Below are 17,219 nucleotides of genomic sequence, written 5' to 3'. Positions count from 1 at the left end.
TTTGTTTTATGTTGACAATTTCTATTTCATGCCAACGCCAGAGCCACAAGCAAAGGTAATGGTAATAAGTGAGGCAGATGTGATATGCTTTTGGTCAAAGTTTGAGAACTAAACTTAGACTTCCCGATGGGTACTCCTCGTCATTATTATGACCATTCTAATTTAGACTTTGCAAAGAGGAAGTAGGGTTTAAGTGTTTTGAGTTAATCGAATTTTAGTAGTTGCTTGGCTTTTTCGACATCAATAAAAGTTGTCCCCTTTCAATCGACAAAAGAGGACAAGTTTTGCCTGTGTTGATAGTATATGCATTTTTTTACTAGGTTTTTTCCTCTTCTTCTTCGTTTATCGATTTTCCAAAAGCTTTTCTGATGAAGGACGAAAACCCTGTTAACACCAGAAGTAAAATTAATTTTATCTCATTTAAGATAAATTGAACTCTAATTTTATAATATATTTATTTTTTCACTTTTTTTTGGAGGGTTCGAGGCTGTCAAAAAGATGTTGAATACCAACGTCGCCCCCATTCCTCCAGCTGGATTGCAATGTATTGTTGCATTGCCAACTCTAGAAACTCTTTTAAGTGCTCAATCAATAAGATTTGCCTGCTAAAATTCCGGGAAACACTTAAAAACCACTATGCTTTCTTGCCAATAGGTGATTTTCGGTATCAACCCTAATACCCGTCTTTTGATTCTTTTAATTACAGCACCGATTGTGTTGGTCCATTCTTGGCCATTGGCATTGCCCCCACAAGAAGCAATTACTTAACAGCCATATATGTCCACATGGACAATATCCATAATCAGTAACACAGAGAATTGGTTGGGAACTACCTGCTTCATAGTTCATCCCATTTTTGTCACACATTAATTTGCCCGAGAGCCACGATGCCAATCGAGACAAGACACGTGTTGATTTTTTTTCTTGTGGCAATAGTCCATCGATTCTTTTAGGTCGTATGGTCATTGCCAAGCATCTTCCTGTTTGCCAAATTGGGATGAGTAAGTCTCTTTTCACCGCTTTTTGCGCAGCCCACTTTTTCAAATGCGTAAAGCATATGGAAAATGAAATGACCACCTCTTTTTTGAAGCTTTGAGTTCCGTTGCTTGTAAAATTTGTGAGACAAGTAGAGCTAATCGTGATTATGGAGTGCGTCCTCTGTCTATTAGTTACTTGCCTATTTATTTTCATTACTAAGTTACAGCTGGTTTTGATCTCATTACATTATTTTTAACACTTTTGTCAATGAGACATAATTGAAGGTAGTTCCGTACCCTGAAATTGTAGTTGATATCATCACATTAAGCATAGTTGGTTTGGTGTGCATTACACATTTTTGGACTATGGACATAAAAGCTCCAACCTAATGCTTGATTAAAAGACCTGGACATCTTTTTCTTAGTTCATTAGTCCTATAAAAACCCTCTTGCCCTCCCAATACTCTCGTCCCAACCCCCCCTCTCCCTCTCTCTCTGAGCATGGAGCTGGAGCTAACTCAGTTAAGTGGAGTGAAAAACTCCAGCCTCGCTCAGCCAAACACTACTCACACTCTCCACCATTTCCCTCCCCAACAAAAACCACCACATTTCCCCTCCATCACCCACCCAAACCCTGGTTTCAGCACCCTCCATGCACACCCTTACATCTCACCTCCTGATTTCACCGTGTCGTCGACCCCCTTTGGCAGTTTCTTCCCCAATCCCCACCTCACTGACGAGCTCTCTCCAAACCCATTTCTCCGCAACAACTCCGCCGCCTTTGATGAGGCCGGCGAAGATCACGTCGACCAACCTCGTCGCTTTGACCATGTCGGTAACGTTGTCCATGAGAAGAAGCTGAGGAGGAGGATATCGAACCGGGCGTCCGCATGGAGGTCGCGGCTGAGAAAGAAGATGCAGATCGAAGAGCTCCAAATGCAAGTGGACCAGCTCCAAGGCGCCAACAACAAACTCTCTGAGAAACTCATTAGCCTTTTGGAGAGCAATCACCAGATCCTCCAAGAGAATGCTCAGCTCAAAGAAAAGGTCTCTCCGCTCCAGGTCGTGGTGACTGACCTGTTGAGCCCCTTCAGGAATGTGTAAGAAATTGCTTGCATTTTTTAAGTCCGAAGCATCGAACTGATCGGTCTGTTGGCACATGGACAAGTTATATCAGATATGGTAAAAAAGTTTTGCAGACGAGAGTATAGAGAGAGCACTAACTACATCAATGGCTCTTCAATACCAAATAGTACTTTATGTTGGCTATTATCGTATGCACGGCTTGCAAGATTTGCTGCACTTGCTTGAATGAACAAATTGAAAATATTAAGTTTAGAGTTTGTTATTATGTCTTCTTCTCTTCAGTGTCTCTGCTCTCATTGATCAGGGTTTTGATTTATCTCTCTCGGAGATCGCGTTTACACCAGTTGGTTCGAGTTAACCTTCCTCATAATTGGATTCGATTCAAGCATCACCGTCTCATAATGTCCTTCAATACTCATGTAACCGAGAAGAAAGGTAGTTTGTGGCTCATGCATCTTTGATATTCTTATTCCGGTCTTCTAAATGCAAAACCAAAAGTAATTTCCATCTTCTTAATTTGGTCTACATGTAAGGGAAGTACGAAGATATGGTATAATCACCCGATTTCCACATGAAAATCCGGGATGTGCTCTTTTCCGCAAGGACTCCTAGATTATGTATAATTAGCCAAAAAGAGAAAAGAAGCTTTCCCCACGTTAAAACGCTAGGTAGATTAACATGGCGACTATTAAGTTCCGAGTTTACTTCATCGAATTGCTAACTCGATCAAACAATACAAGTGCATTGATTAATAGAGTTGGCACAACATTTGTTATGCATATTGCTATCACTCATAATATCCTGCAATTACATCAATCATATTCTCATATCAAATAATATAATTGTGTTTGTATCGTACATAATATTTAAGAGAAACTTACGATTAGGCTAATTATATGATGAATAGCGTTTTACTCAATGCAACAAAAGAAAAATATTGTAAGATGTTATAATCATATCTATATAATATATCTCTAGCAATGAATTGTTTATGATTCAAAATAATTTAACATGCAATTAATTTAACATACTAACTAAACTGACATATTAGGGGATTTCAATCAATTTTTTCTTCAAATATTCTTAATTACATGTTCTTAATCACGTAGACAAATGCGTAAATACATCATATTATTTTATCCCGCACATGTTTCCAAAATAAAATTTGAATATTTTCTATCGTACTACAACTTCCCTATAAAATTTCAAATTTCGAAATATTTTCTCATTCAACATATATTCATTCGATGATGCAAATATTTCTCGACAAAACTACCATACGACAACTATTTCGGAATTGAAGAAAAAAATTGAGTAAACCTAATGAAGGCTGTCAAGTGCCTGAAGAATTCGAAATGCTCCGTCATAACAACACCTACGATCAACATTATCACCTAATATAAATTCTCTTGAAATTGACTGTGTAAATTCAAATAATACTTTAAAAGGCCACTTCAAAATTTGCCAATCGTGTCACTTGAAAGGTAAATCATTACGAATCATATAATAAAATTACCAGGAATGATTTGGCTAGAAATATATAGACATGGACAATTCGACATTTGACAAGAAAGATATCTTTGGCCCTGATGCATATACCTTTTTTTTTTTTGATAATCGAGGTGTCCGCGGCCGGGCCAGCTAGGGTTTCAAACTCGGGCCGGCTGACGCCCGACTAGTCCTCGAGGGGCTAACAGAAGCATCCCACCGCCACGATCCTCCACTTAAATCACCGACGGGCGAGTTCAACCCGCGACCTCTCGTGAGAATCGAGCCGCAACTAACGCACCGACGACTGGCCGGCGGTAATGCATATACCTTGGATAACAAGGCGAAACAAAAAAGAAATATTGTCGAGTGATTATTATTTTTTTCGTCTAGATAAAATCTTTTGCTTTTGCAAGACGACGTCCTCGTTCGAATTTCAATCAGCTAAAAATTTATTAATTTATGCGAATAAGGGTAATCGTGAAATTTTTTTCCGGAATGCATTTCCAGTAAAGATTTATCGAGACACCAATGGAGACGGTGCGTGAGGCTAGCACAAAAAGATTTTGATCAATTTTCCCATTTCTGAAAAAAAAAAAAGAAGAAGAAGATAAAAGCAAAACCTTTTAGTTCCAGGCTAAAACCCTAATCCAAGAAATGTAAGAGGGGGTAGAAGAGGACAAAAGGGGCCTAAAACCCTAATCGTAGGCGAACTTAACGGAGGAAGGAAGAGAGCAAACCCCTGAGCCTGAGCGCCGGCCGACCATTTGCGCGAGGCTCAGCGAGAGAGAGAGAGAGAGAGAGAGAGAGAGAGAGATGGGAAGCGACAGTGAAGCTGAGAGATCGCAGCAGAAGGAGAAGGAGAAGGAGAAGAAGAGAATGTTAGCGCTCGCCCCCATTGCTAAGCCTCTCGCCGGCAAGAAGCTCGGCAAGCGCGCCCTCAAGCTCGTCCGTAGAGGTAATACCCATCAAACCTCTCCTCTTGCCGCTTCACTTCATGCGCGCACGACCCTTTTTCGCGTTAGTCACGAGGCGCTTCCTGAAACTCTCCGGGGAGTATTGACAATGTCAGTTTCGTTTTCGCAGTGGCCTTTGGTTTTCTTGTTCCCTTTCTTTTCGTTTGATTGGTGAGTTAACGAGCTTTTGGGTACGTGATTCGTCGAATTTACAGTAACTGGCGGTCTTGACTCTTATGAGATGTTCGATGACACTTTAACTGGAACTGGGTGTATTAGAATGCCCTGTATGGAGCAGCGATGTTCTGCATTGTTGTTGGACCAGTTCTCGTTGTAGATGAGCCGGCTATTTGTCGCGAATGGCGTGCGCGCGCGCGCGCAAAGGGGGTGGGCTTAAATGGGTGTGCTGCTTGTTTTTGGTTAGATTGAGTTTCTTTGGCTGACTATTGGCATGTCCTTGTGGCTCTTAATTGGCAGCCGCCGAAGACAAATGCTTGAAAAGAGGCGTGAAGGAGGTTGTTAAAAGCATACGACGCGGTCACAAAGGGTACAAATTTATCCCTTTTCTAATTTGAGCACCAATGCCGGTCGATGCCAGGTTGAATGAAATCTCTGTAGTTTGCTTGGAGCCAACAGCTTTTCTTCTGCACGGCGTTGGCAGGGGAATGTTGGATTGTCGTCGAGCCCAGATATTCGAAACAGGTTGATTTTTCATGTATTTCTCTCTGTGCAGATTATGCGTCATTGCTGGGAACATATCTCCTATCGATGTCATCACTCATGTCCCTATTTTATGTGAAGAGTCGGACATTCCCTATGTCTATGTTCCATCAAAAGAAGTAAGCTGATTGCCTTCTGTTTTAGTCCATGTCGTGCTGGAGTGAAAACTAAATCTCTTTCTTCCTCTCTCTCTCTCTCTTCCCTATGTCCATGTTCTTCATCTTTTAATGAAAATTACCCATTTTTCCGTGTTCTTCAGGATCTAGCTAATGCAGGTGCCACCAAGAGGCCTACATGCTGTGTTCTAGTGCTAACGAAGCCAACAAAGGGTGAATTAAGTGCTGAGAAACAGGACAAACTGAAAGCAGAGTATGATCAAGTTGTCAATGATATTTCTGAGCTGACTTCCTCCTTGTTCTGAACGTCGAGAAGAAATGCAGTAACAACTCCGTTGCCGTTTTTTTTTTGAGTTCATACTCTTTGGCTGGATGTAAGCAGTGGTGTTGTAATGCGGCCACACAGTGGCAAAATGGATGTAAACAGAGTATGGTCAATTGCTTGTATTTCTACTGCCTGTGATGGTGGTGCTATATAGGTCGTTATTACTACCATTTTTCCGTTTAGACTGGTGATAAGGACGTAAGACTGTTCGAATGTAGGTTTTCTGGAATTCAAATGTAGGTTTTCTGGAATTCAAATGCCGGTTTGAGTTTGAACTGCCTTTGTGTCATGTACCTCTGATGGTGCTGACTTTCTGCGTTACTTCCTAATATTTGTAAATCTCTCTTTGGCGTCATTTTTGTGTGGAGGCCTGGTGCTCCACTTGGGGAGGATTTTGGAATGAGACTATTACCTACTCGTTAGAATTTGATATTTTCAGATGGAACTTTTAATGCACGTAGTTGAGTAATCTAAATGGGGAAATGATTTTCAAGGTACTTGTTCTTGCTCTGAAAGTCCCCTAGCAGCAATAGTGTAGTGGAAGCTTATATGTCTTATGAACCAAAGTCATAGCCGGAGAAGAGAGTACATCCAAAGGGTCTACATAACACAACATTAACTGTAAATATTCTCATGCTTCTTAAGCAAGAGTTGCTTAATATGATTAGATCCTCCCGGCAAAACATAGTTGATAAGTTCAGTTAATTGAGATCGAATTGTTGCTTTTGGTTTCATCAGGTGATAAACTGCAACTGAAACCCCGTTTTCTAGATGGAATTTAGAGTTGCTAAGTTGGAAAACAACGTGCTGTGTGAGCAGTGTCCAATGTATGGCCCAGAATCATTGATTCCTTACATATTCATGCTAACCGACTTAGGAGATGAGGGACCAGCCCCAGAAAGGAAAAGAGAAGAATCTATGAAGTATGCCTCAACCCAGCTGACAAAGGCCAAGGGCCTTTCCAGCTACAAGCATATAGTTTATGATCTCACTTCATTAATCGTGGACCAAAACTCAGCGGCCATGATGCAGCACTTTATCTAACACAGATTCAAGAGGCGACCATCATGTTATAGCACTTTGTTTTGTGTTGCACTTAGTTCTTGCACTTTCGATAAACGTAAATGTTTACATCATTTGTCAAGTCTCGAATCTAAATCTAGTCGGATCAAGGCCCCAAAAAGAGTGCATAGAAGGTGAACTTTTGGGGGTATGTTTGTACTTTATTACTTCACAATCTCTCTCTTAGTTCATGTCAGACTTATCCTTTTCGGTTTTATACATGACTTCTTTTCCTTGTGAATATATAAGCAGCTATGGGTCAACTTCCCTTTTTACTTTCAATCAGTGAACACTGTCTTGAATCAAGGAATCTTATGACAGGTTATCACTATGCTTTAAGGTCCAGCACAGATTGCTGATAAAAACTAGCTCCTTTTCTTTCTCTTACTGAAACATTCCAAAAAGGCAAGAAAGCATGTCCAGATAGAATCTCAGCGGACCATAAGATCACACGCCCCCCCAACCTCTCAGAACCCACTTCCATCGTTACTTCACACTTCACTCTTTATGGGAAGTACCTTTTTGTACAAAGAACTGATGAATGTGAATCCTAGTACACACGGTTACCCGCGGCTCTGCGACGTGTGCAAGGCGGCCTCCTGTGTTTTCTTCTGCCAGAGCCACTCGGCTTTTTTCTGTGCTGGGTGTGATCAGAGAGCCCATGAAGGCAACATTAGTGATGCTCAACATGAGCGTGTTTGGATTTGCAATGCTTGCGAAAACGCCCCAGCTAGCGTTGCCTGTGAGGCCGATGCAGCTGTTTTGTGTGCTAGCTGTGACATCGAGATACACTCAGCCAATATGTTAGCTTGCCGGCACGTGCGAGTCCCAGTGACTCCATTGTCCAGCTCCCTCTACGGACCTCCCAGCTCGACCATGGATCAAACCGCTGAGACTGAAGGACAAAAGGTTCATGAGCACATTGAAGAAGATGAAATTGATTCCTGGTTGTTGCTTGACCCACCTAGTAGTAAAAGCAACCAAACTAGTGATGAGTTACTCTTTGGTGGGGAGGCTGATGAGTATTTGGATCTTATAGAGTATAGTTCATGCACCGACCATCAACCCCTGGACGAGTGCAATCCATATGAAACTAGTGTCGATCAGGGGCAAAGCACCAGTGATGGTGTTGTGCCGGTTCAGTTGATGGATTCCACAGCCCAACCGAATGTCTGCTGGGACAAGGAGGATGGAATAGCAAAAGATGCTTTCATTAGCAACCCTTCAAGCAACCATACTGTAAGATATGTTAAAGTCTTTTTAAATGTATAATGCGAACGTTGGTGGGATTTGTGGCTATTCACACTAACTTGCCAGTTCACAAGCCTTTCTGATTCTCTAGTGTAATTGTTTCAACATAGTTTTCTTGATAATGAATCTGGAAGTCAGATTTTCCTCCTTTGGAGTAACTTCTGTACTGTATATCCAGGTAGTATCTCCTTCCCTCGTAAAAACCCTTTCATGTATAAATCTAGACTTTAGCAGCAGCAAGCAGAAAGTTTTCTTTGTACATCTTTCTTTTTCGTTATTTGCATTAGTTAAATCCTTATTTTGTTGTTTAGCTACTATGTCCAGCCTTGTTAGGTAAATTCTGTAAATCCAATTTGCCCTTTTTTTTGGCCGAAATTTTAATTTGCCCTTTGAGAAAGCCAAGATGAAAGGCGTCGCGTACATGAATGAACACCAGAGACTGGAGGACTCTAATGCTACCATAACCTTGGTTGGAGCTTCACCTGCAAGAGACCATCTTCTCTTTTTACTATTGAATTTTCTTGATTAGTTTGCATTTATGCATCTTCTTGCATCCTAGAAAAACCTTAATATCCAGTGAAGAAATGCTTGAAACACTTCTTTCAGAAGCTTATTCTCAAAATTATATTGAATAAATCAGCAGAATCTTTGGCTTTTAGCCTTTTGTTTTTTACCGTTTGTAAAGACTAGCCTCGGCATATCTTCAACTAGATCGAGTCCTGTGATCAATCAACCATCATCTGTCATAACACCTGTTCTTTTACTTTTGTGATCAGGTTTCTCATTCATTTTTCCATGCCAGCATATCAAGGCCACAAACAATGAACGGGACCTCAACTTCGTATGCCAGGCTTCCAATTGGGATGACAGAAAGGTTCACGAACCCTCCACTCTTAAGGCCGTTTCAGAATCCTACTGTAAATAGGGAGGCCAAGGTTTTGAGATATAAAGAGAAAAGGAAGGCGAGGAAATTCGATAAGAAAATAAGATACACCTTGAGAAAGACCTATGCCGACAGTCGTCCTCGAGTCAAAGGCAGGTTTGCTAGGAGATCAGCCACAGAACTCGAAGTAGATCAGATGTTCTCGATGGAAGACTATGGTTATGGCTTCATTTCGCGTATTAAGTTTCGTTAAATAGATATAGATCTGCTTGAGCTACTAAGAGAAACAATTATTGTCTGCACCATCTCATGGCAGATATTGTAATCCTCGCGAGCGAACTATTTGGTTTAATAAAATCATAGATAAGTTTCGGATTTGCTTAATCATTTAGCTATTTCACGATTTGCTGTCAGCATCTTTTTTGTGATCGTAACTAAAACAATGAAGGTCAGTCTTACATCATTCTGGGTCTCCGCTACCTCTTTTGGTCTTCTGAATTGTTACTTTTCTGACTAGAGCAGTGAATCATTACTAAGCAAATGGGGGAAGGAAGCTTAATAGAAGGTGAAACGTAGTGCTGACAACTTGCTTGGAGAGTAATTTTGACAAGTAACAAAGAATCTAGATGCGTTATTCAACTTTAACAAAGTCGACTGCGCTTTTCACACTACAAGATGTTAAAGGAGAAACAAATATTTCGTAGATTGAGAGAGATGCGGGGAAAGCTCTAACACCAAGCCCCTTGGATGCTGCGTTAAAAATGGTCGAGCATCTGGGATATGCCATAAGTTTTCTGGCAAGAGTACTAGAAGATAGTCGTTGGTCGTACTCAGTGTGCTGGAGGCTTCCGTATCTGTGTTGCTATTGGCTTGGTCGCAGGCTCTTTTGCAGTGAATGAATCTCAGCAAGGCATAGGCTGAGAATTTTTTTTTTCCTGCGAGAATCTTGAACATGATGCTACTGTTCCATTTGGCTTATATGATGGCACTTGAAGGGCCATGATTTTTTTTTTCACCTTTTAGTAGCTTTTACAAGTCAGTAAGCATAAGGCTAGTTTCTTTGGGTTTAATGTATTGCAGTTTTTGATATTCCTAGGCTATTTATTCTGCAGAAAACATGACTAAGCTCATCTTGGTTCAAAGCTGCAGGGATAGATATTTTGTGAACTTTATGGAAAAAACTGGTTTCGTGTGTGAAACACAACATGTCATTATTTCATGTACTATTTGGCTTCCATATCTAAAGTGATATCTACAAACAATCTGATATTTGAATGGATAAGAAAAGAATAAATCTCTTACAAGGACCCATATGAGGTCAAGGGTTATTCTCACTGGTGAACTTTGGAAAGATGAATGCACTTTCACTTTTCTGGCAAAAAAGATATTCACCCATGTACTGAAGCTAAGCTGAACCACAAGGAGGAAAGTGGGAAGAAGGTATCTGTGTGGCTTTTGGCTGTTTCGAGTTGATACTTAGGCCTTACTCCTTTCGCTTTAAGTATCTGTTCCGGCCTCGCTATTGGCTGGGGCACTCTCACTTTTCTCCAACTCTCAAAAGGCACTACACTTGTTGTTTGCTTATTTGTCACCCCTGTCACAACTTGAGCCACCCGAATCAACGGATGAACTGCACCAATATCAAGATGTTGCCAAGAAAGCCGAAACCCGGATAAAATATATTCTCCACGGAGGATTTCTGACCTCGTGATCTCTCTACTCTCTTGCTCTATCTGTCATACAAATGAAGGTGTGCACACTTATAATAGCACATAAGAAGATGTGCAGTGACAAAAGCACACAGCAATATATGCTCGGCCACAATTTGGCAAGTAGCGTAATGGAAAGCAGGGGAGGAATAAAGGGGAAAAATACTGGAGGTGATGATCGACCGAGCAAAGATACGAAGTCCGATGAACCAACACGTGCAGTCGTATAGATGAGTTGGAATCTAGATAGCCACAACTAAGCCTTATCTTGGCGAGTGCTTGAAGCATGTCTTGACTAACGCAAAGGATGTCTCAATTGCAGAGACTAGAAGTAGAAAATATGGTAGTCAATCATTGCTAATCGGAATAAAAGAACTTTTAGCAGTAAAAGGGGCGAAAGGAAAGGACTGAAAAGATCTTTCGTTAGCATCGTGAGATTTTAAACTATCAGTGAATCTCTACAACATCATGAGATTTTAAACTATCGGTAATTCTATTTGGTAAGAGATTAATGTGTGTACTGACAAAAAAGTGTCGCAGAAGGACATGTTTATTCCCGAACTCTGTGTATCAATCTATGGTGGCCTTGTTAACTTATGTCATGGAGGTCTCAGGGTCTCCCCAACTTGGTATCTGAGTATCATGGCACGTATTATAAGCAAGTCCTACCCACAAAACAAATAGAGAAAGGAATGAGACCAATAGATAGTGAGATCTTGACATGACTTGTTTAAGGTTTTTCAACATAAACAATGCACCCCAGCAAAATGGAGTTATTCCTATTCAAGCACGGAAGAATGCCAAAAATCATGAGTACCAAGCACCTACTACATGTAACTCTGGTTCTTCATCAATCTGTGTGGTCATCATCCCCTTCTGAATCTGGATTAAGGAAAGAAATAACATGAGTCAGCTGGAAATCATTGTTGATGATCGTATATTCAGAACAAGAACAACCAAGAACCACAACTTGTCTCAAATAATGATAAGCTCACTGCACTATATATTTGCTTGTACAAAATGAAGTAGAGATTGGGTTGAAGCCCATTTTCTGGAAGTGGTTTTACAGCTCATTCTTCCTTCTGTCAACATCTATAATTATTATTAACAGTTACGAAATTTAGCAGAGGGACTTGGGAGTATGAACATAAGTGCCTTAACATTGAAAAGCATGTGCCTTTCTGGTCTATAAATTCTATTCAAATGAGTTGGCTGGACGGCTGCAGCTAATCCTGCATTAATGTGATCATAGCAGCAGAATGTTGGGAAATTTACGCTTCAGTAAACTGCAGAAGATAACTGACTTGGGAGTCATATATTCTCAGAACTAAGCTGAATACTATCAGTTTCTAGGGGGAACAAAGCTGAGTAACACCGGTTAATTCACATATTTATCCAGTCTCCTATTCTCACTTGTTACCCAAATATATGCTGTGACTACGGAGCCCAGAACTGAAACACATGTTTCAGATTACATTAGCCCAGAACTGAAACACATCTCTCTGATATCCAATCACACAGCAGGTAAAGGGTGACTTGCGTGGATTTGTACTCTCTTCCTTGTCACTAAAAGGCTAGTCACCTTCCTGGTTTTATTTAAGCTCATCTTTAGTAGAGATGGAGATGCTTTTTAGGTCAAACTTGAATGAGGACTTCGCGCATGGTTCATTTAACATTCTAATTTACTTCCACGTACACCTTTATCTTTCCTTTGTCCTAACATTGACGTCCAAGTGATTGTATTTATGCACATCTTTTAGTGATGCTTGTAAAACCTACAAAGAAAACATTATTGCTCAAATGATCCTTACCAGATCGAACATCATCACTTATCTGGCCTCTAGCGCGAACCTGTCTCACCAGCATCCCACACAACAACCACCACCAATATATATTAATAACAAGCAAGAAGAACAGAAGAGTATTGAACACATAGTAGTAACACATAAATCCATGAGCCACTAGCAGCTCCTTGTCCAAAGTCAGAAGAACTTCATGACTGCCAAAAAAATATTGAGAAAAATTATGTCGATCCCCGTTTTATTCAAGAAACAGAACAAAGATTATCGAGTTTCTAAGGAACGCATGCAGAAGAAGGAAACAGAGAGAAAATTAATAGAAAGTATCCCCATTTAAAGTAATTCAGCTAATGACATCTGGCTGTTTGAGAAATTGAGACCATCGAGTCTCCATGTCATCGGCAGAAACTTGATGCTCTGTCTCCTCCGGCAGTCATTAAAATATAATTATCTTTAAATCTTCAATTGGGAAAGTAGCAGAACCAATCTAAAGTACCAAAACTGAGCACATATCTAACCCATTTAGATTTTTTCTTGAAGTGTTTGTAAGTGAAAATAAGCACTGCGCTGGTGCATATGCTAATCATCTTATTCCAGAAGAAAAAGATCTTACTCCGATTAATGAAATTGAGTATCAAATGTGCAATTGAAAAGACCTGTCACATCTCAATTGTTGAAAATTTCTCATTTAATTAAATATCAGTATTTGAAATTATAAAATTCAATGGATTGAACCTGTAAATTAGATGATATGGTAACTAAAGCTTTCCTTGGAGAAGTACAGTGTACTCCTGCAACTTTTTGTTTTTCGCTACATAAGTCCCTTTTTGTCTATGAGTGGCACATCAACAAATATGTTAGCACAAAATGCTTAATTGAGTGATTGGCATCATTGTACAGACAGTATCTACAATAAATTTTGACTAATGCTCCTCAAAATTCCATTAGACATAAGATTTTTTCTTCACAAGACAGAAATTTGCAATGAACTGTTTTCATTCAAATGACTTTACCCTTTCACTATGCGTAAAGCTCTTTCACATCAGATTAATCTAGAGAAAGGATAATACTTACTTTCACTATGTTTTCGAAACCTGATCAGAAAGCTCAAGAAGCACCATGCAGAGACCTAACAGTGTGTTATGTTTTGGCCTTGTTACAATGGGGAAAAGAAAAAATTGCAAAGGAGGTATCTAAGACAAGTGGGACTTGACAGTATGTGCTATTGATAAATTCAAGGGAACATGTGCTAATTTGGTTAACCGGTAAGTGTCAAAAGAGTCTGGACATACCAAAGAGCTGAAAAGATTATATTAAAGAGCTTTTCATATAGCGTGGTGCACTTACCTAGTGCTCCTAAGGATCCAAAATGGAAAGTAGATGATGCGAAAGGTTGTCCAAGCAAGTACAAAAAGAAGAAAAGAACAGCTAGCAATCCTCTCATAGCCACTGTACTTCGACATTTTTGCTACTTCCATGAAGACATCGCTCACGTCATGGAGTGCCAAGATAATTGAACCAACACGAGCAAACCTGCAAAATGCAGTTAAGACCTGATTGAGGTAGAGAAGACTGGGACCATCTGTTTCAATTTTTTCAAGAGATTCCAATACAAAGCTAAGAGCATTTGTAATTCCTTCTTCTAAAGTAGGAAGGATGTATATATCATTATCTGGCACGAAGTTCTTGCCAATATTCTTTCCACATTTACCTCAATATATTAGAACAACATAGGTAACTAAAAAACTTGAAGAGCGCACCTGAACATATATGATAAGACAAGGAGGATGATAGATACCACATGATGTCCCATTGAGACAAAAAAGTCTGATCTCCTTGTTTCCCAGAAAACCAAGGCAAAAAGGGAGTATATATAGAATCCAGAGGCATACATGTACAGTCCCTTCAACTTCAACCTGGCAAAATACACGCAAAAAGATGAAGTAGATAAAAAAGAAATGATACCACATTCAACCAGAGGTTGAAAAAAGAAATGTTAAGACGAAAGCAAGTCCGGTAATATTTTGCAACATGTCTCAATAATGAGGCTTACTTGATCTTCTGATCTGGCCAAACTTGATTCTCAGGGCCAACCCAGAAGTACTTGGTACTAGTGAACCAAGGCTCGTCATAGGAGATTGAAAGAGCAAAAATCTCTGCAGAAAGGAAGTAGACACATGCCGACTCTTTGAATTTGTTAATCTTTTTCCTCCTATGACGTGCCTCAAGATCCAGCTTGGCATGTCTGTCTCCAAAAATCAGCCGTCTCGCTGATTTCTGCCACAACCACAAGATCATTATGAACTCAAGAAGCACAGTAGCTACTTAAGATTAGAGGTTGATCAGGTCAGGTAAAAAGTCTAGTCTTTTTTCTTCTAGACATATCAGCGCGAATTGATGAGACAACCTAATAATATTAATGATCGATTTAAGTAGCAGGAAGTTGTTTTTCGATAACTAGCTAATCTTATCCTTGTAGAAGTTTAAGTCCACGGCCTGATTGCTACGACACGTGCTCCTTATGACTCAACTCACTGCAATTCTCGTACAAGTTTTGGACTTGCCCATTTTTATGATGAGAAACACTTCATACCAAATTGAGGCAGTATTTCAACTAATCTGAAGATCCCTTTCTTATGGCAATTCTTGCGGTCACTAATAAAATGTCGAAAAAATGCGGGGCGTATTACCGATGACATAATTCAAGTCAAGATACAAATTCAATGCTACAGCACGACGAGAGTCACGAGATGCCGACTTGCGCAAACATCAAATTTGCCGTTTCGAATTGTCAGCTCCAAGCAACCCACAAATTTTCTTTCAGCAAGAACTCCAAGTGAATAGTGATAGATGGTACAGTCCAGCACACACACACATCCCCAAAATAAAAGAAAGTTTGCTTTTTTCGCTGTTCATATTGAAGACTAGAAAAATGGGAGAATGAAGGAAAAGGAAAGAAGGCAATTGATCAAAAGCGCAAGTGTTATCAGCATTTAAAATTTACACAACATGTTCATTTAAGAGAGAGACTGACATCCATCAAGATCTCCAAAAATCAAGAAATTTCAAGTTTGGCGAGTGAGGAGCCATTTGATGAAGGCAGTTGAAGAGTTACCTCAAAGATGAAAGTATCAAGAAAGAGCCGGACAGACGGGAAGAAGAGAGCAAAGAAGGGAACTACTGCAAAGTCTCTGTTCGATGGGTACGACTCCACACTCCAATCAACCCACGACCCCATTTTAGCATCTCTGAGAGAGTTTCTCGACAGAGAGAGACAGAGAGATCGAGAGAGAGAGATGGGTTTCCTCTTCTTCGGCTTGATCACGAATCATGACGAGGCAATGTGTGTGGAAAGTTGAGTCGCTCGGTTTGACCAGTGAAAGCAACCGTTCACTGTAGGCGAAGAGATCGACTTTGACCAGTCTTACGGGTCTTCTGGGAAACTATGTTTAGCCGGTCCCACCGAGAGAGAGACCGGGAACGGAGACTAATGCACACGTGGTCAGGCCGGCCCTGCTTTCTTGGAAGCTGCTGCTGATTCACGACACGGGCAGGAACCTGTTGAACTGTCCTGGGAAGCTTGGGAGTTTGAGCATTGAATCCATTGAAGTATCTGCCTGAAGTCATTTAGTTAAATTGCCATGTGGTGCCTAATATCTTTCTGCCTAATCAATTGCGAATTGCAACACAATTTGCGAAATCGCTTTTGCGGTCGTGATTGTTACGATGCCACCTCCACTTGACCGACGTGGCTCGACAATTCTCAACAAAAGAACCCCATATCTTAACGATTCTCTTTCCATTTCCATCGTTCCGAAGAGTGCTTCGTGGACAAATGATTGCATGAACTATCGAATTTGGATTGGTATTTCCTTGCGATGTAACTAGTCAAGTTTGCGAGAACTCTCGTGCAACATGACAAAGCAGTAGAATCGATTGGTCCAGTATAATAAGCCAACAGCCTGAATCATGAATGGGAACGAACTAGGGAATGTCCCACCAATCCTTGAAGATTCCTTCGTCTGCACTTGACCTTAGATAAGGACATCTCCAAGACACTACCAAAACTGCACAAAACACATCGACTCCATCTTCGTGATATAAGAAGCGGACGGAGGTGATCCATCTGCAATCCATTGATACAGCACTCAGAACCAGCTACGTAGATCAAGATGGACCATTCAGCTCCGAGGGGCATTGAAGTACCGCTCCATTGGAATTCAGCTTCCATTTTCATCTACGGTGGCCTGGCCTTGCTTCTCGGGATCGTGATGGTGGCCTTGTTAAAGCTTTCTCTCAACAGGAACAACTGCGATATCGGGGCAGCCGGCGATGCCCAAACGGCCAAGCAAGGAGGCGACGGCGGCGGAAGCGGCGGCGGCCCCCCTGTGGTGGAGATAGTCGTGATCATGGCCGGTGATGAAAACCCCACTCACCTAGCAAAACCTGCTCCGTCCCGTCCACCGGTCAGCGAGCACTTGTGATGTCGATCGGCAGCTACGGCCCGGTTTCTAGTTCCGGCTTCCCGGAGGACAATATAATTTGTATGTAAATTCGGTTTTCCGGCCAAATGTAGGCCAAATTCGTTCATTGTGTAAAAAAAAGATAAATTGATGGAAACAGAAATTGTTGAAGTTAAGGACATAGCCAAATTGTCGGATGAGAGCAGATGAACAAGTTAATCGGAGAAAAAAGTGGTAAATAATTAAAGTTGGTAATTTCTAAGAAAAAGTTAGATAAATTTAAGGCATTTTTAAGACAAGTAAAAAACCTTTGTAAAACAATAAGAAAATTTGGCAACTTAAGAAAATTCAAATAAAGTCGGTAAGTAAATCAAACGGAAGGTT

General features: G+C 40.6%; 4 protein-coding genes across 4 annotated transcripts; 3 read left to right on the top strand and 1 right to left on the bottom strand.

The window, feature by feature from the left end:
- Window positions 1–35: 35 nt before the first annotated feature.
- On the top strand, window positions 36–2,325 carry LOC115692005 (basic leucine zipper 43-like). The gene has a single exon (XM_056314652.1). The coding sequence runs from the start codon at window positions 1,479–1,481 to the stop codon at window positions 2,079–2,081; it is 603 nt and encodes a 200-aa protein (XP_056170627.1). The 5' UTR covers window positions 36–1,478; the 3' UTR covers window positions 2,082–2,325.
- Window positions 2,326–4,196: 1,871 nt separating this feature from the next.
- Window positions 4,197–5,850, top strand: LOC115694454 (H/ACA ribonucleoprotein complex subunit 2-like protein). Its single transcript, XM_030621586.2, has 4 exons — window positions 4,197–4,509; window positions 4,985–5,054; window positions 5,241–5,346; window positions 5,487–5,850. Exons 1-4 carry the CDS (start codon window positions 4,368–4,370, stop codon window positions 5,646–5,648), a joined length of 480 nt encoding a protein of 159 aa, XP_030477446.1. The 5' UTR covers window positions 4,197–4,367; the 3' UTR covers window positions 5,649–5,850.
- A 1,387-nt stretch (window positions 5,851–7,237) lies between these two features.
- Window positions 7,238–9,299, top strand: LOC115694435 (zinc finger protein CONSTANS-LIKE 2-like). The gene is made up of 2 exons (XM_030621566.2): window positions 7,238–7,969; window positions 8,758–9,299. Exons 1-2 carry the CDS (start codon window positions 7,238–7,240, stop codon window positions 9,115–9,117), a joined length of 1,092 nt encoding a protein of 363 aa, XP_030477426.2. The 3' UTR covers window positions 9,118–9,299.
- Window positions 9,300–11,254: 1,955 nt separating this feature from the next.
- On the bottom strand, window positions 11,255–15,740 carry LOC115694444 (ASC1-like protein). Its single transcript, XM_030621580.2, has 6 exons — window positions 15,488–15,740; window positions 14,426–14,649; window positions 14,133–14,288; window positions 13,720–13,905; window positions 12,385–12,572; window positions 11,255–11,455 (listed from the first exon to the last, which is right to left on the bottom strand). The coding sequence occupies exons 1-6, from the start codon at window positions 15,608–15,610 to the stop codon at window positions 11,424–11,426; spliced, it is 909 nt and encodes a 302-aa protein (XP_030477440.2). The 5' UTR covers window positions 15,611–15,740; the 3' UTR covers window positions 11,255–11,423.
- Window positions 15,741–17,219: the final 1,479 nt, after the last annotated feature.

This window comes from Syzygium oleosum, unplaced genomic scaffold, assembly GCF_021117445.2.
Source record: "Syzygium oleosum isolate NSW1041296 unplaced genomic scaffold, Sole_v2.1 Sole_v2.09, whole genome shotgun sequence".
NCBI classification, from domain to species: domain Eukaryota; kingdom Viridiplantae; phylum Streptophyta; class Magnoliopsida; order Myrtales; family Myrtaceae; genus Syzygium; species Syzygium oleosum.
The sequence above is the reverse complement of the archived record's forward strand: the minus strand, read 5'-3'. Positions and strand labels throughout refer to the sequence as shown.